The sequence below is a fragment of the Bos grunniens genome, chromosome 2 (genome assembly GCF_055505025.1).
Source record: "Bos grunniens cultivar Pamir isolate PY7600 chromosome 2, Bosgru_T2T1.0, whole genome shotgun sequence".
Lineage (NCBI taxonomy): Eukaryota > Metazoa > Chordata > Mammalia > Artiodactyla > Bovidae > Bos > Bos grunniens.
Genome location: NC_141166.1, coordinates 122573538 through 122600697, shown reverse-complemented (window position 1 = coordinate 122600697; position 27160 = coordinate 122573538). Strand labels below are relative to the sequence as shown.

At 36.8% G+C, this 27160-nt stretch overlaps 1 protein-coding gene across 6 annotated transcripts in view; it reads left to right on the top strand.

Annotated features, from left to right (window-relative positions):
• PDE1A (phosphodiesterase 1A) overlaps positions 1–27160 on the top strand; it is a 395418-nt gene that overhangs the window by 251960 nt on the left and 116298 nt on the right. For all 6 annotated transcript variants that reach the window (XM_086361397.1, XM_086361386.1, XM_086361376.1 and 3 more), the window contains one exon: positions 21056–21169. In XM_086361397.1, the coding sequence (XP_086217523.1) occupies positions 21056–21169 (114 nt within the window). The remainder of the gene's footprint in view (positions 1–21055; positions 21170–27160) is intronic.

Genomic DNA, 27160 nt, shown 5'->3' with positions numbered 1-27160 from the left:
TCAAAGCTATGGTTTTTCCAGTAGTCATGTATGGGTGTGAGAGTTGGACCATAAAGAAGACTGAGCGCAAAAGAATTGATACTTTCCAGTAGTGGCTCTGGAGAAGACTCTTGAGAGTTCCTTTGGCCTGCAGGGAGAAAGAACCAATCAATCCTCAAGGAAATCAACCCTGAATATTCATTGGAAGGACTGTTGCTGAAGCTGAAGCTCCAATACTTGGCCACCTGATGCAAAGAGCCCACTCACTGGAAAAAACCTGAGTCTGGTAAAGATTGAAGGCAAAGGAGAAGGGGGCAGCAGAGGATGAGATGGTTAGACAATATTATGGACTCAGTGGACCTGAATTTGAGCAAACTCGGGAAGATAGTGGCATTCAGAGGAGCCTGGTGGGCTACAGTCCTTTGGGTTGCAAACAGTCGGACACAACAGAGCGACTGAAAAACAACAAAAACAAAGGCTGGTACTTGCCAGGCACTCATCATAACCTAGTTATGGCAGGGATTCGAAAGAGTTAGACAAGGACCTTTATTGATTTTGTGAATCATTCCAGATGAAGAGCTTTCTGATAGTGCTTAACAGCATGTTATTGTCTCAGAAGACCATTTAATTTTATCTGAAATACTTGCTTTAACTCTGTAACAGTGCATCTTAATACACATGGGGGTGTACTGACCTCAATCTAATTGGAAGAATTTGCAGAAAAGCACCTAATGTGAGGTGTCACTCAAGTATCTAACAATTCTCTAGCTGGAAAATCTAGACCACTGAGAATTCCCTATAAATTAGTCATGGGGAAAATTGGCCTAGGGCAGTTTTCTTATTGTTTAGCACATCACTTCATGTTTGAAATCAGAAATCTGTCTTACTGAATTACTTGCCTCGTTTGCCTCAATTAGGAGCAATGGACTTAGAAACAAAAATATGTGGAGGATTCTGTCTATGACTTTGTAGCAAGAGTATGGAACAGGATCAATGCTTGGTTGGTATTTTGAATAACAAAAAAATGCATCCAGGTGAGAATAGCAGCTGTTCATGGGGTTCTCAAGGCAAGAATACTGAAGTGGTTTGCCATTCCCTTCTCCAGTGGACCACGTTTTGTCAGAACTCTCCACCATGACCTGTCCATCTTGGAAGGCTCTAGATGATGGCTCCTAGTTTCATTGAGTTAGACAAACTGATCCATGTGATCAGTTTGGTTAGTTTTCTGTGATTGTGGTTTTCAGATTGAAGGCAAGAGGAGAAGGGGACGACAGAGGAAAAGATGGTTGGATGGCATCACTGACTCGATGGACATGAGCTTGAACAAGCTTTGGGAGTTGGTGATGGACAGGGAGGCCTGCATGCTGCAGTCCATGGGGTCACAGAGTCAGACACGATGGAGCAACTGAACTGAACTGAGCGTAGCAATGCTGTTGTATGTATCTGCCAGGAAGGTGCAGTTTCCCCAAATAGTTGCTCTTTGGAGCATCTCTTATCGGGCCATTAAAAATTTTTTTCACCTATATTATAGGAATTCATGAGAGTCATGTCTTTATTAGTTCTGAAAGAAATTAAGAAAGAAAGAGAGAAAGGAAACAGAGAGAAAGGAAGGGAAGGGATAGAGGAAATATTTTCTGGCTTTATGTTCCTTCTTCCAGTCTAGATTTAGTTGCATTTTTCATTGTTTTATGTGTTGAGGGTATTGGTATAAACTGTACAAAAATTTGTAATACTTTTGTTAAAGTATACTCTTCAAAAAGGTAAAATCATGAGTCATGCAAATACACATTAAATATGTGCCGAATTTTTGCTTAAATCAATAATGAGGAGATCAGTAAGGTGTTATGACTTGTTCAAAAGACATTTAAGAAGGTGTGCATAGACAATGTTCTGATAAGATTGCTGAGGTAGATGCACAACTGGTTAATGCCTACAAACAGGTCTTAAACCTGTGAAATTGTTTGTTCCACTGGATAAAACTATTGTTCACTTCTACAATAGATTTCTACAAGGCAGAAATCTACAAGTACAATGAACAAATAGCTTCATTAAATCTGAATCCTTTAATCAATAGCAAGCTAAACTACATACATTCTTCTAGATAACTCTTGATTGGATTTGTCCAAATTGAGAGAGAAGACATGTTACCCACTTTTCTGCCTTCTTTCCAAATCTCAGAAAAGATTTTTGACACTTTCTGGTCACTGTGTATTCAGATGCATGACTTGTTGGCCTTTGGATCTATTCCTTGTTCTATCCCTGCTCTGCTCTGTATCATCACAGCTCAATTTCCCAACTTTCTTTGTCAACCGGTATCTGGCTGAATTTAGCTAAAGGCAGACACTGTGAGGAGACTGAAGGACAATTGAGGAAGAAGAGAGAAGCCCGTGTATTTCTCCTTCCTTCTCTGCCCTTAAGAAAGTTTTCTGTGCATCAGTTGCATCTTTTCTGTGATTCTAGATGCCCCTCCTGTGCTCCCTTTTCCTACAGGAGCTCCCCAAACAGCAGGGATCTGGAGACATTGTCTCTCCCTTGATTTCCAAAGTCTCCAGTAGTTGCTTATTTAGAGGGATCTACACTACTTTCCTGGTTGCCTTACCATCTTCCAACATCCAAGTAATCAATTTTCAGAATTAAATTTTCAGTTTTAAATGTTCACAGCTGTTATGTTTCCTGGGTAGAACATGACTAATTCATTCCAGGGTATTTTACTTTTATTCCTGTTGTTCAGTTCAGTCACTCAGTTGTCTCCAACTCTTTATGACCCCATGGACTGCAGCACACCAGGCTTCCCTGTCCATCACCATCTCCCTGAGCTTGCACAAACTCATGTCCATCAAGTCAGTGATGACATCCAACCATCTCATCCTCTGTTGCCCCCTTCTCCTCCCTCCTTCAATCTTTCCCAGAATCATGGTCTTTTCAAATGAGTAGTTCTTCGCAACCAGTGGCCAAAGTATTGGAGTTTCAGCTTCAGCATCAGTCCTTCCAATGAATATTCAGGACTGATTTCCTTCAGGATTGACTGGTTTGACTCCTTGCAGTCCAAGGGACTCTCAAGAGTCTTCTCCACACCACAGTTCAAAATCATCAATTCTTTGGTGCTCAACACTCTTATGATCCAACTCTCACATCCTACATGACTACTGGAAAAACCATAGCTTTGACTAGATGGACATTTGTTGGTAATGTCTCTGTTTTTGACTGGCTGTCTAGATTTGTGTTAGCTTTTCTTCCAAGGAGCAAGTGTCTTTTAATTTCATGGTTGCAGTCACCATCTGCAGTGATTTTGAAGCCCAAGAAAATAAAGTCTGTCACTGTTTCCATTGTTTCCCCAACTATTCACATGAAGTGATGGGACCAGATGTTATGATCTTCATTTTTTGAATGTTGAATTTTAAGCCAACTTTTTCATCTCATTTTTCACTTTCATCAAGAGGCTCTTTACCTCCTCTTCACTTTCTGCCATAAGGGTGGTTTCATCTGAGGTTATTGATATTTCTCCCTGCAATCTTGATTCCAGTTTGTGCTTCATCCAGTCTGACATTTCATATGCTGTTCTCTGCATATAAGTTAAATAAGCAAGGTGTAATATACAGCCTTCATGTACTTCTTTCCAATTTGGAACCAGTCCTTGTTCTATGTCCGGTTTGAATTGTTGCTTCTTAATCTGTATACCAATTTCTCAGGAGGCAGGTAAGGTGGTTTGGTATCCAGTTTCTTTTCATCCACAGTCAAAGGCTTTAGTATACTCAATGAAGCAGAACTAGATGTTTTTATGGAATTTTCTTCCTTTTTCTACGATCCAACGAATGTTGGCAATTTGATCTCTGGTTCCTCTGCCTTTTCTAAATTCAGCTTGAACATCTGGAAGTTCTCGGTTCACATGCTGTTGAATCCTGGCTTGGGAGAATTTTGAGCATTACTTTGCTAGCATGTGAGATGAGTGAAATTGTGCAGTAATTTGAGCATTATTTGGCATTGCCTTTCTTTGGGACTGGTATGAAAACTGACCTTTTCCAGTCCTGTGGCCACTGCTGAATTTTCCAAATTTGCTGGCATATTGAGTGGAGCACTTTCACAGCATTGTCTTTTAGGATTTGAAATAGTTCAACTGGAATTCCATCACCTCTACTAGCTTTGTGTGTAGTGATGCTTCCTAAGGCCCACTTGACTTTGCATTCCAGGATATCTAGCTCTAGGTGAGTGATCACACCATTGTGGCAATCTGAGTCATTTTTTGTACAGTTCTTCTGTGCATTCTTGCCACCTCTTCTTAATATCTGCTGCTTCTGTTTGGTCTGTACTGTTTCTGTCCTTTATTGTGCCCATCTTTGCATGAAATGTTCCCTTGATATCTCTCATTTTAATGAAGAGATCTCTAGTCTTTCCCATCCTATTGTTTTCCTCTATTTCTTTGAATTGACCATTTAGGAAAGCTTTCTTATCTCTCCTTGCTGTTCTTCTCATTCAGATGGATATATTTTTCCTTTTCTCTACCTTTCACTTCTCTTCTTTTCTCAGCTATTTGTAAGGCTTCCTCAGACAATCATCTTTGTCTTTTTGCATTTCTTTTTTGGGGGATGGTTTGATCATCACTTCCGGTCCATCCTCTATCCATGGGATTCTCCTAGCAAGAATAGTCAAGTGGGTTGCCATTTCCTTCTCCAGGTGACCTTCCCGACTGTGGGATAAAACCCTTATCTTGTATTTGAGGCAGATTCTTTACCACTGAGGCCACCAGGTAATGTTCCTATTGTTAAGCTGTACTACATTTGGGACTCAGTAATTTAAACTAGTGATGATGCATTCTCAAAACTGATTCTGTCAATGTCAATGTAGCGTTCCTGAGATCTCAGAAGGAAAGAATTATTTCCAATGATCCTGAGAGATTATGTATATGAAAGTTACATTTCTATGGAGGCAAGGAAGATTCTGCAAAATCAAACAGGAATATTTGTCCCCCAATTTTAGTAGTGTCTTGAAATCCAGAGTGTTTATATACAATATGGTGGTGGGTGAGATTGGCAGGGAGAAGGGAAGGAGAGTAGTAAGTGAGAGTATTAGGGACAGGAAAAGAGGGAGGGCTTTGGGGAGGGATAGGGAGAGAAAATCATTCAGATTAGGATAAAATGATTTTATCTAATACATACAGCAACCTTTGCAGTAAAAGCCATCTTCTCAATCAATTTGTTGGAAGTCAGTTTGGTCACTTATTATTAATATGTCACCAATTTCATCCCAATGAAGGATTGCTCTTTCAAGACACTCTGCTTTAATTGACCCCAATTTTCCTATCTCTGGGTGATAAGATTAACAGGAGGGTTTCTCTATTTCTCTGCTTGCTGATAGGATTTTAACTGTATTTGCCATGGAAATATTTCTGCTTCTTAGGTTTTCTGATGTTTATGATTTATTGTAATTGGAAAAATTCCATGTTGACTTTTCTTTCCATAGTTTCATATTTTCACAGGCATATTTCTTTAAAGATCTATTTTAATATGATATTCCTTCTCTGGTAGTGTATTTTTGAAGCATTTTGGTACAAGTACTGCATTAATTATTAATAAATGTCCTAAGCACACTTGTAAACATTGCTTTGTTATTTTTGGTGGAACTGATGCTAAAGTTGCTTTGCGCAGCCAGTATAGTCGTAGACTTTGCTGGTTTCCAGTCTCTTATTGCTTTAGGAGCACCGTGGATTCATCATGTTCTTTCCATGCTCAGCCTCTTGTCTGCTAACTTTGTTGTTGTTCAGTCACTAATTTTTGTCCAGCTCTTTGTAATCCCATGGACTGCAGCACACGAGGCTTCCCTGCCTTTCACTAGCTCCCAGAATTTACTCAAACTCATGTCCATTGAGTCAGTGATGCCATCCAACCACTTCATCTTTTTTTGCCCCTTCTCCTTTTCCCCTTGAACTTTCCCAGCATCAGGTTGTACTAACTTTAATTCTTTCTAAACCACATCTTCATTTGACTTTTGTAGCACTGCTTACTATGCTTTTCCCATTTCTCTGATTTTGCAAAAAATATGTAATAAATTCAGCCATCATAGTTCACTCTACTCTCATATTTTATACTATTTCCTCATATTTCCCTTTCTGTTTTTCACATATTTCCTTTTCTGTGTCTATCTCAAATATGAAATATATGTGTCTGTTTTCAGTCAGTTTAGTCCATGAGCCTAGAACATGTGATGAACAGGCATATATTTAATTATTATGTATTATTTTCTTTCCTTTGGCTTCACTGTGTGTCTAAAAGAGGCTAGAATAACTGCGCTTCAACATAAGCATCAAATCATGATTGAGCTATTTTGTTATTTTGTACCCTTTTAAAGTCTTTGCTTGCAATTCAGGATGAATTTTGACATCTTGCTATTTTTCAGTCATTTAAATATGTTGTGGTCAGTGGTTCCAAAAGTACTGAGTAATGAACTTGATTTCTAAGTTAAATGTGAGCAATTATTGTTTTGTGAATGATATATCAGATGTTATACTTTAATAGGGGATTATTTCATTAAACTCTTTTTATTTATTTATTTTTTTAATTTTATTTTATTTTTAAACTTTACATAATTGAATTAGTTTTGCCAAATATCAAAATGAATCCGCCACAGGCATACATGTGTTCCCCATCCTGAACCCTCCTCCCTCCTCCCTCCCCACACCATCCCTCTGGGTCGTCCCAGTGCACCAGCCCCAAGCATCCAGTATCGCACATCGAACCTGGACTGGCAACTCGTTTATTACATGATATTCTACATGTTTCAATGTCACTCTCCCAAATCTTCCCACCCTCTCCCTCTCCCACAGAGTCCATAAGACTGTTCTATACATCAGTGTCTCTTTTGCACCAGGTTATTGTTACCATTTTTCTAAATTCCATATATATGCGTTAGTATACTGTATTTATGTTTTTCCTTCTGGCTTTTCACTCTGTATAATAGGCTCCAGTTTCATCCACCTCATTAGAACTGATTCAAATGTATTCTTTTTAATGGCTGAGTAATACTCCATTGTGTATATGTACCACAGCTTTCTTATCCATTCATCTGCTGATGGACATCTAGGTTGCTTCCATGTCCTGGCTATTATAAACAGTGCTGCGATGAACATTGGGGTACACGTGTCTCTTTCCCTTCTGGTTTCCTCAGTGTGTATGCCCAGCAGTGGGATTGCTGGATCATAAGGCAGGTCTATTTCCAGTTTTTTAAGGAATCTCCACACTGTTCTCCATAGTGGCTGTACTAGTTTGCATTCCCACCAACAGTGTAAGAGGGTTCCCTTTTCTCCACACCCTCTCCAGCATTTATTATTTGTAGACTTTTGGATCGCAGCCATTCTGACTGGTGTGAAATGGTACCTCATAGTGGTTTTGATTTGCATTTCTCTGATAATGAGTGATATTGAGCATCTTTTCATGTGTTTGTTAGCGATCTGTATGTCTTCTTTGGAGAAATGTCTGTTTAGTTCTTTGGCCCATTTTTTGATTGGGTCATTTATTTTTCTGGAGTTGAGCTGTAGGAGTTGCTTGTATATTTTTGAGATTAGTTGTTTGTCAGTTGCTTCATTTGCTATTATTTTCTCCCATTCTGAAGGCTGTCATTTCACCTTGCTAATAGTTTCCTTTGATGTGCAGAAGGTTTTAAGGTTAATTAGGTCCCATTTGTTTATTTTTATTTCCAATATTCTGGGAGGTGGGTCACAGAGGATCCTGCTGTGATGTATGTCAGAGAGTGTTTTGCCTACGTTCTCCTCTAGGAGTTTTATAGTTTCTGGTCTTACGTTTAGATCTTTAATCCATTTTGAGTTTATTTTTGTGTATGGTGTTAGAAAGTGGTCTAGTTTCATTCTTTTACAAGTGGTTGACCAGATTTCCCAGCACCACTTGTTGAAGAGATTGTCTTTAATCCATTGTATATTCTTGCCTCCTTTGTCAAAGATAAGGTGTCCATATGTGCGTGGATTTATCTCTGGGCTTTCTATTTTATTCCATTGATCTATATTTCTGTCTTTGTGCCAGTACCATACTGTCTTGATAACTGTGGCTTTGTAGTAGAGCCTGAAGTCAGGTAGGTTGATTCCTCCAGTTTCATTCTTCTTTCTCAAGATTGCTTTGGCTATTCAAGGTTTTTTGTTTTTCCATACAAATTGTGAAATTATTTGTTCTAGCTCTGTGAAGAATACTGCTGGTAGATTATTTCATTAAAACTCTTTTTATTATCAAAAAACAGCAATTTCCCAGAATTAAATAATCTCAATGATTTAGTTCATTTTAGCTATTTTTCCTTTAGCACATTTCCAAATAATATGCCTTTACTATTTTTTGATTTATCAATTTTAGACTTTACCAACTGACATCTGTAATGTTAATAGAGGAAATTTCTATAGTATATTAATTTCAACTTCCCTAGCCTCATCTTCTCAAAAGACTTTTATTATATCTTATTTTGTTTTATTTTTTTTTTTTTTTTTTTTTTCACTTTATTTATTTATTTTTTTTTTTTTTTTTTTAATTCTCTTTATTACTTTTAAAAAAAAATCACATGCTCCCCATCCTGAACCCTCCTCCCTCCCAACCTCCCCATACCATCCCCCTGGGCCTTCCCAGCGCACCAGCCCCAAGCATCCAGCATCGTGCACTAAACCTGGACTGGCATCTCGTTTCATACATGACATTTCACATGTTTCAATGACATTCTCCCAAATCTTCCCACCCTCTCCCACAGAGTCCATAAGACTGTTCTATACATCAGTGTCTCTTTTGCTGTCTCGTACACAGGGTTATCGTTACCATCTTTCTAAATTCCATATACATGCGTTAGTATACTGTATTTATGTTTTTCCTTCTGGCTTACTTCACTCTGTATAATAGTCTCCAGTTTCATCCACCTCATTAGAACTGATTCAAATGTATTCTTTTTAATGGCTGAGTAATACTCCATTGTGTATATGTACCACAGCTTTCTTATCCATTCATCTGCTGATGGACATCTAGGTTGCTTCCTGAGGAAACCAGAAGGGAAAGAGACACGTGTACCCCAATGTTTATTTTGTTTTAAAATCACTGCTGTTTATAGTAGTGTGGTTTGTAAATATTATTCACTTCTCAATCAAATAGAGTCAATCAAATGACATATCTTGTATAATTTTTTTCTTTCTCCTTGATTTCATAAGCAGTGTATTTTTATAATTTTATGCTCAACTGATCTGTTGGAACAAAGTTCCAAACATCCCATCAGTTTCTTTGTTCATCAGTTCCAATTTTACCCCCAGAGACGTCCCTCCTACTTCCTTTCTTCTGTACTCCTACTTCAATCTGGACTAGTTAATTCCTAGGATGCACACATATCTCCTTTGGAGGCTTCTCTTTTTCACTTCTCTGTATTAAAGTTCTTGCTGTGTTCTTGTTTTGGTCAAATGCATCACCCAGTTGCTTCCTGAAATAGAATGCTTAGAAAGTCAAATTTTTACAGTCATTGAATGTCTGAAAATGCCTTTATTCTTTCTTCAAACTTGATCAATAGTTTTACCGAGTATAGAGTTGCAGGTTGACCCCAGGACCAGCTACATAATATACAGGGCCAGTGCAAGTTGAAAGTGTAGGACTTCTTGTTCAAAAATGATTAAGAATTTGAGAATAGTGACATTAAAGTGGTAACCAAGGGTCGGGGGGAGATTCTCCTAATTGCAAGGTCCTCCATGGCTCTGAGGTTGGATACTCATGAAGCTGACCCTAGTGGTTAGTTGGGCCCTTACAAATGGAGATTTTTAGTTCTAGAAAATTGCCCTTTTTTTTTGGAGAATTTCCTCCATTCCTAGTGTCTAGAATTTTCTAACTAGATATTAGATCTTCAAAACCAGCATTGTGATTTTATCATTATTATTCTATTATTCATTTTGCTGTCTTTATGTCTACTTTATGGGTTATTAGACATTATCCTCTGCCTCTTCTGTTGACATTTTTATATAAATCATCAGTTTCAATTCTAAGAGTTTTTTCATCACTCTTTATTCTATTTTTTAAAAGTTACAGCATATTCGCTCATGGATGAATCTCTTCACTTACTTTTCTCAGTTTTTGTAAAATGAAGTATAGTTGATTTACAATGTTATATTAGTTCCAGGTATACCACACAGTGATTCAGTAATTTTATAGATTATACACCACCTAAAGTTATTATAAAATAGTTAGTTCTCTCTATTGACGAGTCTGTTTGTGTTGTGTTATATTCACTCATTTATTTTTTAGATTCCACATATAAGTGAAGCAGTGTTTGTCACTCTCTGTTCAACTTATTTCACTAAACATAATACCCTACAGTTTCATTCATGTTGTTGCAAATGACAAAATGCCATTCTTTCTCATGGCTGAGTAATATTTCATTATATATATGTGTGTGTGTGTGTGTGTGTGTGTATGCGTGTGAAGCCACATTTTCTTTATCCATTCATCTGTTAATGGATGCTTAACTTAATTTCATATCTTGGCTATTATAAATAATGCTGCAATAAACATTGGTGTATATATATGTTTTCAAATTTGTGTTTTCATTTTATTCAGATAAATAGCCAGAAACCTCCATACTCTTTTCTCTAGTGGCTGTACCAATTATATTCCCATCATCAGTGAACTAGGGTTCTCTTTCTCCACAGTCTTGCTGTTTATTATTTGTTGTCTTTTTTATGACAGCCATTCTAACAGGTATGAAGTAATATCTCACATGGTCAGTTTTTGATGGTGGTTTTTTTTGTTTTCCTTACATCTCAATATTATTTCCATTTCCTCTAACTTTCTTTATTTTATTTAGATATATCGATGTCTTTCATGTTTGAGGTTTTCCTTCAGGGCTTGCTCATTGATGACAGGCCATTAATATTGAAGAATGTGTCTGAAAAGTGATTAGAATTTCTTTGTCATAGGTGGTGCTTGTCACCTTCTGGGCTTCACTGAAAGGTGTAGGGAGAACAAGGGCAAACTTTTGTTTCCAAAATTTTATTTGTCTGGGGCTTTTTGGTCTCTCTTGTGGTTAATCCCATAATCTTAACTCTGTAAATATGTGGGAGAAAGAAACCTGAGGTATCATCACTCAATATGCTGATTTTTATTTAATTTCTCTGTTTCCAATCTGGCAATCTTGCCTCTTTTCCAGGTTTGCTACAGGAGTAGGTAAGGATAATCTCCTGCTACTTGGGGTGAAGAAAGGAATCGAAGCTGTAAAAAGATTTTCACCATTTTATTTTGAGCATAAAGACAGATCCTTGGATTACAGGATCTTTCCTATCCCTATTTCCTCAGCTATTCTGAGCTTCTGTGGACATTAATCATCTTGCTTCTTCAGTGATCACCCATCAAAAGCTCTTCGCTTTGTTTGTCTTTCTTGGTATCTGCTCAGTCAGTTACCATATTTTACTATTTTTCCAGAAACCGTATTGTAAGCTTTTCTTTGCTGTATTATCTTCTGTTCTTTCTCCTTGTACCTCTTTTATGTTTTTGGTCTGTTTATGTTATGTTAGTGATGTTTCAGGGGTGAACAGTAATAAAGGCATTTTTTTTAGTCCATCAGGCTCCACTGCAAACCCCAATTCTTCTTTTGTCTATTTCTTTCCTTTAAATTAAAAAAAAAAATGATATCACACATTCTCTGACCCAGCTAGCATCAGCCAACAGCCATAAACACTCCTTTCCAGAATCAGGCTCCTCCTGTGTGAGGGTGGCAATTTAGTCCCACGGTTCTCCTACATCCCCTATGAAGCATCTGGTCCTCAGCGTTATGTGCAGTTTCCATTGGCAGAGCTCACTCTAAAGCTGATCACCACAGAAAACTGGAAGTAGCCCTCCGTTTAGGGTGTTGCTTCTCTCCAGGAATACCAGGAAAAAGTGAATGTTAGTTGAGTGAGCCCCACTGACTTTAAAGCCCTATAGTCTTTCCAGCACTACAGTAGGATTATATTGAAAGTCTCTGGTATGAGAGGATGGTGCTGTAGGGAGTGTGGTAGAAGCTAGGTAAAAAGATTGACACGGTAAAAACAGGTAATTTGAGGAGTAACTAATAAAGAGAATATTTAAAGTTGTTATACCCATGTAGGGAACTACCAGGATAACGCAATGCCTCTGGGCTGATAACATTAGGCTCCAAGGATGTGTTATACTTGGAAAGAGAAAGAAAGAGAGTGAGAGGGGACTCTGGAAAGGGTTGTTTGACAAATGACCTTTTATGGTGGGTGCCTCTCCAGGGAGGAGAGAAGAATAACAGGGCCTTCACACCTCCCTTCCTCCTGTTTCCTGAAACCAGATCCGAAGTCTGCTGAGGTCTCTGCATTCTCGCCCTCAGGGCAAGGAGCAGGGCAGAGCCCAGTAGATGGATCTGGCGGGGCAAGTGAAAGACATTTAACACAGAGAGGCCACCTGAGCTCAGTGCTAAGCATGTGTTTTCCAAGGTGCAAGAGAATGACATAAAATGTTAAACTGCCTTTCAGTGGGTCTGGTGTGTGTGGATCCTATCCCTAAACTTTCTTCCCTGGTTTAAATAAATTCTTATCAGTAGGTGAAAGTCATTACTTTATCAGAACAAATAGATTTAAATATATATATATAATATAAATATACTTATATTTATCTACTTAATATATAAATATATCTACTGTATAAAACTTCTAAGGCAGGAATCCCTTAGAAGATATGGAGTAGCCATCATGGTCAACAAAAGAGTCCGAAATGCAGTACTTGGATGCAATCTCAAAAACGACAGAATGATCTCTGTTCGTTTCCAAGGCAAACCATTCAATATCACAGGAATCCAAGTCTATGCCCCAACAGTAATGATGAAGAAGCTGAAGTTGAAAGGTTCTATGAAGACCTACAAGACCTTTTAGAACTAACATCCAAAAAAGATGTCCTTTTCATTATAGGGGACTGGAATGCAAAAGTAGGAAGTCAGGAAATACCTGGAGTAACAGGCAAATTTGGCCTTGGAGTACGGAATGAAGCAGGGTAAAGGTTAATAGAGTTTTGCCAAGAGAACGCACTGGCCATAGCAAACACCCTCTTCCAACAACACAAGAGAAGACTCTACACATGGACATCACAGGATGGTCAACACCGAAATCAGATTAATTCTATTCTTTGCAGCCAAAGATGGAGAAGCTCTACACAGTCAGCAAAAACAACACCGGGAGCTGACTATGGCTCAGATCATGAACTCCTTATTGCCAAATTCAGACTTAAATTGAAGAAAGTAGGGAAAACCACTAGACTATTCAGGTATGACCTAAATCAAATCCCTTATGACTATACAGTGAAAGTAAGAAATAGATTTAAGGGACTAGATCTGATAGATAGAGTGCCTGATGAACTATGGATGGAGGTTCATGACATTGTACAGGAGACAGGGATCAAGACCATCCCCATGGAAAAGAAATGCAAAAAAGCAAAATGGCTGTCTGGGGAGGCCTTACAAATAGCTGTGAAAAGAAGAGAAGTGAAAAGTAAAAGAGAAAAGGAAAGATATACCCATTTGAATGCAGAGTTCCAAAGAATAGCAAGGAGAGATAAGAAAGCCTTCCTCAGCGATCAATGCAAAGAAATAGAATGGGAAAGACTAGAGATCTCTTCAAGAAAATTAGGGATACCAAGGGAACATTTCATGCAAAGATGGGCTCGATAAAGGACAGAAATGGTATGGACCTAACAGAAGCAGAAGATCTTAAGAAGAGATGGCAAGAATACACAGAAGAACTGTACAAAAAAGATCTTCATGACCAAGATAATCACGATGGTGTGATCACTCACCTAGAGCCAAACATCCTGGAATGTGAAGTCAAGAGGGCCTTAGAAATCATCACGACGGACAAAGATAGTGGAGGTGATGGAATTCCAGTTGAACTATTTCATATCCTGAAAGATGATGCTGTGAAAGTGCTGCACTCAATATGCCAGTGAATTTGGAAAACTCAGCAGTGGCCACAGGACTGGAAAAGTTCAGTTTTCATTCCAGTTCCAAAGAAAGGCAATGCCAAAGAATGCTCAAACTATCACACAATTGTACTCATCTCATACGCTAGTAAAGTAATGCTCAAAATTCTCCAAGCCAGGCTTCAGCAGTACGTGAACCGTGAACTTCCTGATGTTCAAGCTGGTTTTAGAAAAGGCAGAGGAACCAGAGATCAAATTGCCAACATCTGCTGGATCATGGAAAAAGCAAGAGAGTTCCAGAGAAACATCTATATCTGCTTTATTGACTATGCCAAAGCCTTTGACTGTGTGGATCACAATAAACTGTGGAAAATTCTGAAAGAGATGGGAATACCAGAGCACCTGACCTGCCTGTTGAGAAACCTATATGCAGGTCAGAAAGCAACAGTTAGAACTGGACATGGAACAAGAGCCTGGTTCCAAATAGGAAAAGGAGCATGTCAAGGCTGTATATTGTCACCCTGCTTATTTAACTTCTATGCAGAGTACATCATAAGAAACCTGGACTGGAAGAGGCACAAGCTGGAATCAAGATTGCCGGGAGAAATATCAATAACCTCAGATATGCAGATAACACCACCCTTATGACAGAAAGTGAAGAGGAACTAAAAAACCTCTTGATGAAAGTGAAAGAGGAGAGTGAAAAAGTTGGCTTAAAGCTCAACACACATAAAACAAAGATCATGGCATCCGGTCCCATCACTTCATGGGAAATAGATGGGGAAACAGGGGAAACAGTGTCAGACTTTATTTTTGGGGGCTCCAAAATCACTGCAGATGGTGATTGCAGCCATGAAATTAAAAGACGTTTACTCCTTGAAAGGAAAGTTATGACCAACCTAGATAGCATATTGAAAAGCAGAGACATTACTTTGCCAACAAAGGTCCGTCTAGTTAAGGCTATGGTTTTTCCAGTGGTCATGTATGGATGTGAGAGTTGGACTGTGAAGAAAGCTGAGCACTGAAGAATTGATGCTTTTGAACTGTGGTGTTGGAGAAGACTCTTGAGAGTCCCTTGGACTGCAAGGAGATCCAACCAGTCCACTCTAAAGGAGATCAGTCCTGGGTGTTCATTGGAAGGACTGATGCTAAAGCTGAAACTCCAATACTTTGGCCACCTGATGCGAAGAGTTGACTCATTGGAAAAGACCCTGATGCTGGGAGGGATTGTGGGCAGAAGAAGAAGGGGACAACAGAGGCTGAGATGGCTGGATGGCATCACTGACTCAATGGACATGAGTTTGAGTGAACTCCAGGAGTTGGTGATGGACCTGGAGGCCTGGCGTGCTGTTATTCATGGGGTCGCAAACAGTTGGACACGACTGAGTGAATGAACTGAACTGAACTGAACTCTATAAAAAATGGAGTTTAAAAATATTTTATATTTTTACAAATGTATATTTAAAATGTTTATATAGTCGAATATTTAAATATATTTTAAATATGTGTTTATTTGCATATGTCTCTACTATACATAGTTATTTAAGTATGTATTTTTTTAAAGAAAATCCTTGAGTTGATATAGCCTGTAGTATTTCAGAGGTGTGACAGTAACCAGGTATAAATGATTGGTTCTCCCTTTAAAGTTAATATGGTCTTATTCCTTGCCTCTAAGGAGGAACAAAATTGATCTTGAAAGCATTTCTAACTATTCAAGTGTTTGTATCGCTGTACTTAAAAAGAATACTTCAAAATGTTGAGAACTATGCAGTGCCCATTTCTGTAATAAAAAGTACTCTCTTGAAGTAAAGTGATAAATAGTTAACCCAAAATGTGATTTGGAAGAAAAGGAAGAATAATTATATTTTTCTTTGCCTTTAAAAATTCATTTTTTTCTATTCTATGTTCTCCACTTTAGTAGGGTCATTTTGCTTCTTTAAATATAGAATGTAAATATATTTTAAAGGCCAGTAATGTTTGCCATACAATTGTTCTCATTTTTCAATGATACCAATTATTTTGGGAGTTATTTATTCTATAAAATAAAGATATCAAGGGATTTTACAACTATAACATTGGCCTTTGTGGGGAAAAAAGTATCTTAAAAAGACTTTCAATTTATAAGCCTTGCTTTCTCGACTAAGGTTAGAATTTAATTTCTTAAGCCTTGACCTGCAGAATAGACAAGAAAACTTCATTATTTAATGGCTTCTTATCATCACTTTTTAATCATGTTAGAATTAGAGGCAAGCAGGACTTACTGAAAATGACACAGCAGCTTCTAGTTCTGACAGTCCCAATTTATATGTCTTTGTGCACTCCTGTGTGTGGCCATATTTCAATGGTAATGTTAATATCACTATAGATATTCCTTTAGCATTACCTCTTCTGCTTCTTAGTATGGCATTCTTGCAACCGTATCCTTCTCTCTTTTGTATTTCAGTTATGTAAAATATAGGGACATTGATAGAAGGATGATTATTTTCAATTCTCTTTTAAGTTAAAATTGTTAACATACACATCACTTATGCTTTACAGCATTAGAGATATCCTGGGCATTTTTATCCTAGAATTAATGAAGACATGCATAGACACATGGGATTTTTCAGTATAATATCCTTATTATGTAAGTGGTTCTTTTGCAAGATAAGGTTTTATAGCAATATCTTAGAAGCTAAGTTTAGAGTATATGAAGTACCTGATTCTGAAAACTACATCATTTTACATTGTGTATTTTTTTCATTTGAAAAGTGGCAGTTCTATATTTGAATAAAAATACTCAATCATTTTCTACAGCTCAGTACTCTTTGTTCAAAAGTAGAAATTGCTTTTCTTCTGTGACTGCTTGATTGGATCACAGATCTAATCAATTATTTTCAAAGATGGTTTCTATTTTCATTGCTGTCTTCTTTTAAGTGTTCTGATCCTTATAAGGTGAGGAAGTAGTCCCACCAAAAAGCTAAGAACATCAAAACCTGTTCAGTACATAATATTCAGGCTGATTTTAAAAGTCTCATGAATTGTCAAAGATTAGTGCCTTTCTTTTTGAAGAAAAATCATTAACAGTTTAATGCTGCTTTAGAGTTTTTCCATGTCTTTGATATTATATATTAAAATTTTAAGTATTTTAATGGAATTGATTAAAAGTAAAGATATGTAACAGAAGCATCTATTTTGCATATATCCATTTTCTATCTCAAATTACATATTTCATTTTATAATTTATAATTTGATAAGTATGAGCATATGTATGCACCTATGAAACCATCACCACAATCAAGAAAATTAATATTTCCATTACCATCAAAATTTCCTCCAGCTCCTTTGTAATCTTTCCCTTCCTCTCTTCCTTGATCTCTACCTCCTAATTCCCAGGCAACCTCTGATCTGCTTCCTGTCTCAATAAGAATAGATTGCATTTAAAAATGTTATACAAATTGAATCATACATTATGCGTATATCCTATCTCATTCAGCATAGTCATTGTTCAGTCACTTCATTGTGTGTATCAACAGTTCATTCATTATATTGCTAAGCAGAACTTCTTTGGATGGATACGGCCCAATTTGTTTTCCATTTACTTGTGGATGAACATTTGGGCTGCTTCCAGTTTGGGTCTATTACAAAGAAGGCTGCTATGAACATTTATGTCCAAGTATTTGTAAGGACATATATTTATTCTTCTCTCCACCAAAGAATAGAACAGTTGAGTCATACGACAGATACGTGTTAACTTTTTGGGCAATTGTTTTCCAAATTGATTGTACTTATTTACATTCCCAGAAGCTGTGTGTGGTAGTTTAAATTGTTCACATCTTTGCCAGTATTTGGTATGATCAGTTATTTTAATTTTAGTCATTCTAAAAAGTATTTGATTATATTTCATTATTGTTTTAATTTGAATTTTTCTGGTGACTACTGATTTTGAGCATCTTTTCATGTTTGCCATGAATATATCATTTTTGGTGGTACAAAAAAATCATTAGCAGATTTTGTATTGGATCATTTATCTTATTATTGAGGTTTGCAAGTTCTTAACATGTTTTCTGAAAATCCTTTATCAGATATATGATATACAAATATTTTCTCCCAGTCTGTGGCTTGAAGTTCTTAATATTGGTGAAATTCAACTTATTATTTCATCGCAGGTGTTGTATGTAAGCGGAGAAGGCAATGGCACCCCACTCCAGTACTCTTGCCTAGAAAATCCCATGGACGGAGGAGCCTGGAAGGCTGCAGTCCATGGGGTCGCTGAGGGTCGGACACGACTGAGCGACTTCACTTTCACTTTTCACTTTCCTGCATTGGAGAAGGAAATGGCAACCCACTCCAGTGTTCTTGCCTGGAGAATCCCAGGGACGGGGGAGCCTGGTGGGCTGCCGTCTATGGGGTCGCACAGAGTCGGACACGACTGAAGTGACTTAGCAGCAGCAGTTGTATGTAAGACATCTTTGGCTTACCCAAGATCACAAAGATTTTGTCCTATGTTTTCTTCTATGTTTATAGTTTTAGGATATGCATTTAGATCTGTGATGCAGGTATGGAACAAAGTTCCTTTTACACATGGATATTTCTAATTATCCAGCATAACTTGTGAGGTTATCCTTTTTCCTCTAAATTATCTTTTCATCTTTTCCCAAAATAAATTACCTATATATTTGTGGGTCTGTTTTTAACTTTATAAATCTATTGATTTATCTGTTGTATTATCTGGGTGCTAATAATGCAGTGTATTGTGCCATTTATACTGTACTGACTACTGTAGCTTTAGAATCTCTTGAAGTAGTGTAAATTCCCCAGCTTTGTTCTTTTTGTTAAATTTGACTATTCTAGCTCCCTGATTCAATGTCAATTTCAGAATCAGCATGTCAATATATACAATAACAAGAGAGCCTGCTGGGATATTTACTGGGGTTACATTGAATCTATAAATAAATTTTTGGAGAAATGACATGAAAACAATATTGAGTCAATCCGTAAGCATGGGTGTATCTTTCCATTTATTTAGATCTATGGTTTTTCCTTTCAACAATGTTCTGTAGTTTTCAGTGTATAGGGCTTGCACATACTTTGTCACATTTATGGCTAGGAATTTTACATTTTCAGAACTATTGTAAATAGTATTGCTTTATATTTTAATTTCAGATTGTTCATTATTATTGTATAGCATGATATTGATTTTTGCATCTTTTTATATTGTAAACTTGTTAAAATCATTTATTACATTTTATCACTTCTAGTAACTCTTTGGTATATTTCATCAGATTTGCTACTTAGACAATCACATTTTCTGTGAACAAAGACAGTTTTATTTCTTTCTTTCCAACATGAATACCTTTTATTCTTGCCTTGTAGCTTTGGCTGAAAGATCCAGTGCAATTATGAATATCTGTGGTGAGAGTAGAGTCTTGTTCCTGATTTTGGAAGGAAAGCATTCAGTCATTTAGCATTATTTATGACATTAGCCAGATTTTTTAGACTTTTGCAGGTGAGGCATCTCCCTCTTATCCCTAAAGTGCTAAGGATATATGAGTGGTGTATTTTTAAGCTGTTTCAAAGTATGAAACTTTTTCTTTTACTTTCTACATAAAAGGAAATTATACTAAGTAATGTGTTTGGATTATAGAATTACAAAAATCCCCTAAAACTCTATGTGTTGCTCCATTATTATCATATTCAGTATTTTACACAAGCCTCAGAGCCAGGCGTAATTTTCCCTTTCAAAGTAACCTGTTTTAGTCATTGATATTTATTTTGTTCTGCTTTGCTTACTCTGGACAAATAAGACACTTACCGACACATGGAATTTATTTTGCAGTGTTGTTGTCTGCTAATATTTTTTCATACAAAAGTATGTGGTACAAAAAGCAATTGTAGCTGCCTGGATAAGAAGTTTTAAGCTAGGTGTGGCTCTTTTCTGTGGAGAAATAAAGTTTCTTATGGATGAAGAAATGTAAAATACCATTGCTGAAATTTTTAACTTGTCTTGATACCCTAAACCTTGGTATTGGAAATCACTCAAGTAAGTTTTCAGAGAATCTCTTACACTATCTTTAAGGCTGTGCCTAAAAGTAGATGTATTCCATTCTCTCTGAAATATCTTTTCTCAAGGAATTAAATTCTGCCTGCTGACAGGAAAATGGGTGAATTGTATTCGCAATTCTTATTTATAGTGTATAGTGGCTAAAGAATATGTTTTCTGTTGTTAGTAAAGGGAAGTATCTTTAGAAACACTTGGTTTATAGTTAATGCATAGAAATTTCTAAAAGTATTAGAAAATTATTGAGGTAATTTGTATTATTTCACTCCCTGAGATATCTATTTCTGCCTAAAAAATTATTACAAAATGTAGTGGCTTAAAACAACAGTATTAATTACATCACAATTTCTGAGTCAGAAATCCAGAAATGCTTTAAAATTTCTCAAACGGTTGTGATACATGATTCTATGGGCAAAAACATGAGAAAATATTTTGTAGTTTTGCCTTAACTGAAAAATCATTGCAATAAAAACACTAAGCTTGTATACATATATTTTTTTCTCCTCTTAATTATATTTTCTTGAATCTTTTGCCTTTTATTTTTATTTCTACTGCTATAAACAGTGAATAATTGATACAATATTGGTCAAAAGAGTACCTGTTAAATATTTCTTAGCGCCAACTCTGAAGAAGAACAACAACCATAGAATAAATTCTAGTATTAGGAATTCTTGTATGAAAATACCTATATTGTTTGAATTTTCAGAAAAACTATGCTTGAAATATGGTACATAAACCTGCAACCTATAGCCCTAATATTATTGAGCTGCTGCTGCTACTGCTAAGTCACTTCAGTCGTGTCCAACTCTGTGCGACCCCATAGACAGCAGCCCGCCAGGCTCCCCCATCCCTGGGATTCTCCAGGCAAGAACACTGGAGTGGGGTGCCATTGCCTTCTCCGAATATTATTGAGAGGTGAATATAATTTCTGATAGTTGTTTAAGTGATAAAGATTGGCCTTAGTTATACCTCAAATATACCTGAAAATATTGCTATTTAATAACCTGGAAAGATAAGTTGAAAGTTTAACCCAATTTGTATATTTAATATTGACTCTTTTCCTTATAGTCATGATAAATCTCTTTCTCTTTCTTTTTTTGGCTACTTTTTGAAATAGACTAAGATGCTTAGTGAAGCAGCTGGAAAAAGGTGATGTTAACGTCATCGACCTAAAGAAGAATATTGAATATGCAGCATCTGTGTTGGAAGCAGTTTATATTGATGAAACAAGGTAAGTTTTAACCTCCTTGCCCTTTTAACTTTTTTGCTTGTCTCCTTTTTTTCCCCTTTTTCTTGACCCTGCTTTCATATCTTGGCTAAGAAACCCAAATCAAAATCTTATTAAAAATTAAAATGTTCTTCTTGATATAGCTATGTTAAGAACTAAAATTCTTTCTTTTAAAAAATACAGATTTTAATCTAAATGCTTGAATAATACAAAACAGTCGATCGATAAAGTAATAAACAAATTAAAGTCTCCTCTCCCCCTGCTCTCACAGTCCTTAGGCCCAGAGTTTTAAATGTCAGAGATAGATGTAGGCTTACACTGATTTTTACTAATGTAAGAGTTTCCCTCTTATCTCAAGATTTGCGTTCCTTCTGAGAAAATGGGTGTCACATGTCCATATATTATCATGAGAGGCATCTATCAGACACTGTATAAGGGCTTGCCGAGCAGCAGTTCCCCGTGTGTATTTGATAATCTCCATCATCCAGCCTGATAATTATTAATACCAGAGTGGTAAAAGGAGATTCGGAAATGGGAATTCATTTGAAGAGGATTGTTACCTTAGTCCTGTGGCTCTCAATCAGGCCATTTGCTTTCAAGGTGTCATAGGGCAATTTCTGGAGACTCTTGGTTTGGCTGATGGGGGCTAGCTAGTGTTATAACAGGTAGAAGCCAAGGGTGCCACTAAACATCATAATATGCACAGGAAAATCCCCACAACAAAGAATTCTCTAGCCCCAAATGTTAATACCATAGAGGTTAAGAAACCTTGGCCTAAAGGACAACTGTAGAGGGATCCTGTTGAGAGAGAGACATGTACTTCCAGATGTTAGTACAGAAAAGGTACTGAGTTTTTCAAAGTCGAGAGGCAGGTGGAGGAGAGGTCTTTTGAAGGCATTGTGCAACAGATACGGATTTCAGAGGGTGAAAACCAGACTTTGTTGGGTGATTGTTGAAACAGAAGACAGAGTAGGAATCGAAAATTCAGCATAAATATCAAAGAACAAGATACCCAGTTGGTGTAGGGTGTTGTCTCTGAAGGAAGCACAAAAGCTCCTCAGGAGAGAAAAGGTAACCAGCATTTGCGTAGTTGTCACACAGATGACAACAAACCCACCAGTCTTGTAAGACCCTTTGACCCCTGTCTTCCCCACCATATTGCTGAACAAGAAGAAGCTGCATAGTGAGTGGGACAGGGGACCAGACGTGGAGGATGAGTCCATCACACTCGTCTACTCTGCCGGCGTCTCTGCCTTGTCAGGCCTGAGTGCGGGGCAGGTGAGAAGTGTTAAATCAGATGTGAGATTGAGGTGTACTGGACTTACACACACACACACACAATAATGTCATTTAGTAGGTAATAAATTCACAAATCAAAAATCAAAACAATATAAAATGGTACCTTATGAAAGTCTTTATCCACCTGTTTCTTAGTCTACTCAAGTTCCCTAACTCATAAATTTCTTATGAATATTTTCAGTGATTTCTTACAAATTTTTATTTCATATTTTCCCTCTGGCTCTCATAGAAGATAACATACTATTCATAACTTTCATTTTGATTTTTCCCTTCAACAAGGAAGCTTGATCTTCCCATATCATATACCAACATTTAAATTTTAGGCCGTAAGAATTTTTACTGATAACTGGTAGAAAAGGGTGTGGTGAAGATCAGGCTGCACAGAGATTCTTATTCTCTAGAACAGAAGTCTGTTAAAGCACAGTGTGAAGTCATAAATTAAGAGAAAAAATCATAGGCACACTTTTAGAATGATTTTTAGTTAACTTTCACTAAGTGTACATAAATGTATATGATTCTTATACATGAACAGAGATTCAATGTGTAACTTTTTAAAAAAATCAAGTATTTTTCATAATTTCCTAGCCTTCATTTTTGTGTGTGGTTTTTCTTGTTTACAAGTTGACTGAACTTAATTTAAAATTTCTTCAATCTGTCTTGGACATTTCATTTTTTATACTTATTTATAAAACTTATGAAATTTTGCCTTTAATAATTATTTGGAAATTTACAGTATTCATCTTGTAATGATGTAATACTATCCAATTTGACAGAATATTATGTGCTTTATTTATTAATTTTTCCTTTATATTTCCTTTCCTAGAAAATTATGATCACATGGATATTTTTAACTTAGTTCCCCAGGATCCTTAATTCATTTAAACATTTTCATTTGAAACTTGCTCTTTTGTGGGAAGAAAAAAATGGTTCACTGCTTCAGGATACAAATGTGGGGTTTTTTCATCTTTACAATACAACAAAACATCCTAGATCTTAACAATACATTATTTCCAAATGTTTACTCAAATGACACAAAACTTCTCACTCTTTTATTTTAATCCTCAATGGCATCATGAATTTTAAATTGGATTAATAATAACACCCCACGTATGTACCATCTTCCAAGAAGAGTTCATAGTTTCATTAACTTATAGCAGTCTCACCACAGTCCTGTGTAGTTGGCAGGGTGACCATTACTTTCTGTATTTTACTAATGGATGCTTGGGGCTGGTGCACTGGGACGACCCAGAGGGAGGGTATGGGGAGGGAGGAGGGTTCAGGATGGGGAACACAGGTATACCTGTGGCGGATTCATTTCAATATTTGGCAAAACTAATACAATATTGTAAAGTTTAAAAATAAAATAAAATTTAAAAAAAAAAGAACCAAAGCTCCTGAAGTAAACTGGTTTGCCAAAGGCCACAAACCTAGACTTCAGCAAAACTGGGACTAGTGAGTAAGGCATGACATCTTTCTTAGTGCTCTTCCCTCTATAACTGGCTCCTCTCAGAGTGTTGTTATCAAGCAGGATGGTTTTCAATGAACTGTGAAAGATTTAGATGACAATGTGTAAAATATTCTGATAGTTAGATTGTAAATTCTAGAAAAATAGTCCCTAACATTTATTACTAATAGCCTATTATTATAGCTATATGCCAAGAACTCTTCTAAGCACTTTAATGCACTATTTCATTTAATAATCATAGGAATTCTAATGAGATTAAAACTTATATTATTACCATTTTACATATGAGCAAAGAGAGTCACAGGAAAGTTAGATGGCTTATACAAGATAACACAGAGGATACTTTAAAGAGTGGAGTTAGGTCTTGGCAGGCTGACTCTAAAGACTGGCTTTAAGCACAATTCTCATCTGTATCCTTTTATTCACATCTGATAAAAGAGTGATTTCAGAGACTTCCTGGAGGTTTTGATGAAAGCTCACATGCTGTCAGGATTGTCAGGCCCATTGGTTTGTTGACTATGGTTACATCTTTTCTCAACTCTGCCTTCAACATCGTTTGCTTGAAATTGCCTATAGGTAGAGTATTTATACTATAAAAATTGGCAAATGATACAAATCAGGATTTTTTTTTTCCTGGTGAATATGTGGTTAACTATTTGTCATCATGCTACTGCTTATACCGGACATTACTTTGTATGTATCTTCTAAGACTAGTTTGATGATTAAAATATCAGCTCAAGAAATTTTAGAGGAAAAATACTTGATACTGCTTGATTTCCTATAGACTTAGTAAGATACAGGCCTTCCCTGATAGCTCAGTTGGTAAAGAATCTGCCTGCTCTGCAGGAGACCCTGGTTTGATTCCTGGTTGGGAAGATGCCCTGGAGAAAAGATAGGCTAACCAATCCAGTATTTTGGGGCTTCCCTTGTAAAGAATCCACCTGCAGCTGGTAAAGAATCTTCCTGCAGTGTTGGAGACCTGAGTTCAATCCCTGGGTTAGGAAGATCCCCTGGAGAAGAAAATGACTACCCACTCCGGTATTCTTGCCTGGAGAATTCCATATGCTTATAGTCCATGGGGTCTCAAAGTGTCAGACACAACTGAGTAACTTTCACTTTCACTTAGTAAGACACAGCAGCAAGCTGAGGATACTTTTTGTTGCCATGTGTATATAATTTTTAAAACTGCATTTGCCTTAGGGATATTAGTAAAACAGAGATAATTGAATAAGCATTTAGTTTCTTTTAAACTTTAAAAATACTGATAACTTCTGAGATTTTTTATTAGAAAATTCTTTTTCTAGAAAAAAATTGTTTCAGTAAGTATTCAAGAGAGGCATTTGGAGGTGGCTGAACCACAAAAAAAGATTAAAACATGATAAAGCAGGATAGAACAGAAATTATAAATTGGTTTAAATCCCCCCTATACACACATATACATACATACATACATTACCTTTTCCCACTAAGCTTTAACAACTGCAGGATTTCAGTTAAGAAGATAAATCAAAGCACAAAATCTCTCTTGAAATATGATTTGAGTAGAAAAAATAAAAAACAATTTCTTTTTTTTAAATTTTATTTTATTTTTAAACTTTACAATATTGTATTGGTTTTGCCAAATATCAAAATGAATCTGCCACAGATATACATGTGTTCCCCATCCTGAACCCTCCTCCCTCCTTCCTCCCCATACCATCCCTCTGGGTCCTCCCAGTGCACCAGCCTCAAGCATCCAGTATCGTGCATCAAACCTGGACTGGTGACTTGTTCCATATATGATATTATACGTATTTCAATGCCATTCTCCCAAATAATCCCACCCTCTCCCTCTCCCACAGAGTCCAAAAGACTGTTCTATACATCAGTGTCTCTTTTGCTGTCTCGTATACAGGGTTATTGTTACCATCTTTCTAAATTCCATATATATGCATTAGTATACTGTATTGGTGTTTTTCTTTCTGGCTTACTTCACTCTGTATAATAGGCTCCAGTTTCATCCACCTCATTAGAACAGATTCAAATGTATTCTTTTTAATGGCTGAGTAATACTCCATTGTGTATATGTACCACTGCTTTCTTATCCATTCATCTGCTGATGGACATCTAGGTTGCTTCCATGTCCTGGCTATTATAAACAGTGCTGCGATGAGCATTGGGGTACACATGTCTCTTTCAATTCTGGTTTCCTCAGTGTGTATGCCCAGCAGTGGGATTGCTGGATCATAAGGCAGTTCTATTTCCAGTTTTTTCAGGAATCTCCACACTGTTCTCCATAGTGGCTGTACTAGTTTGCATTCCCACCAACAGTGTAAGAGGGTTCCCTTTTCTCCACACCCTCTCCAGCATTTATTGCTTGTAGACTTTTGGATCGCAGCCATTCTGACTGGTGTGAAATGGTACCCCATAGTGGTTTTGATTTGCATTTCTCTGATAATGAGTGATGTTGAGCATCTTTTCATGTGTTTGTTAGCCATCTGTATGTCTTCTTTGGAGAAATGTCTGTTTAGTTCTTTGGCCCATTTTTTGATTGGGTCATTTATTTTTCTGGAGTTGAGGTGTAGGAATTGCTTGTATATTTTTGAGATTAGTTGTTTGTCAGTTGCTTCATTTGCTATTATTTTCTCCCATTCTGAAGGCTGTCTTTTCACCTTGCTTATAGTTTCCTTTGTTGTGCAGAAGCTTTTAAGTTTAATTAGGTCCCATTTGTTTATTTTTGCTATTATTTCCGATATTCTGGGAGGTGGGTCATAGAGGATCCTGCTGTGATGTATGTCAGAGAGTGTTTTGCCTATGTTCTCCTCTAGGAGTTTTATAGTTTCTGGTCTTACGTTTAGATCTTTAGTCCATTTTGAGTTTATTTTTGTGTATGGTGTTAGAAAGTGCTCTAGTTTCATTATTTTACAAGTGGTTGACCAGTTTTCCCAGTACCACTTGTTAAAGAGATTGTCTTTTCTGCATTGTATATTCTTGCCTCCTTTGTCAAAGATAAGGTGTCCATAGGTGCGTAGATTTATCTCTGGGCTTTCTATTTTGTTCCATTGATCAATATTTCTGTCTTTGTGCCAGTACCATGCTGTCTTGATGACTGTGGCTTTGTAGTAGAGCCTGAAGTCAGGCAGGTTGATTCCTCCAGTTCTATTCTTCTTTCTCAAGATAGCTTTGGCTATTCAAGGTTTTTTGTATTTCCATACAAATTGTGAAATTATTTGTTCTAGCTCTGTGAAGAA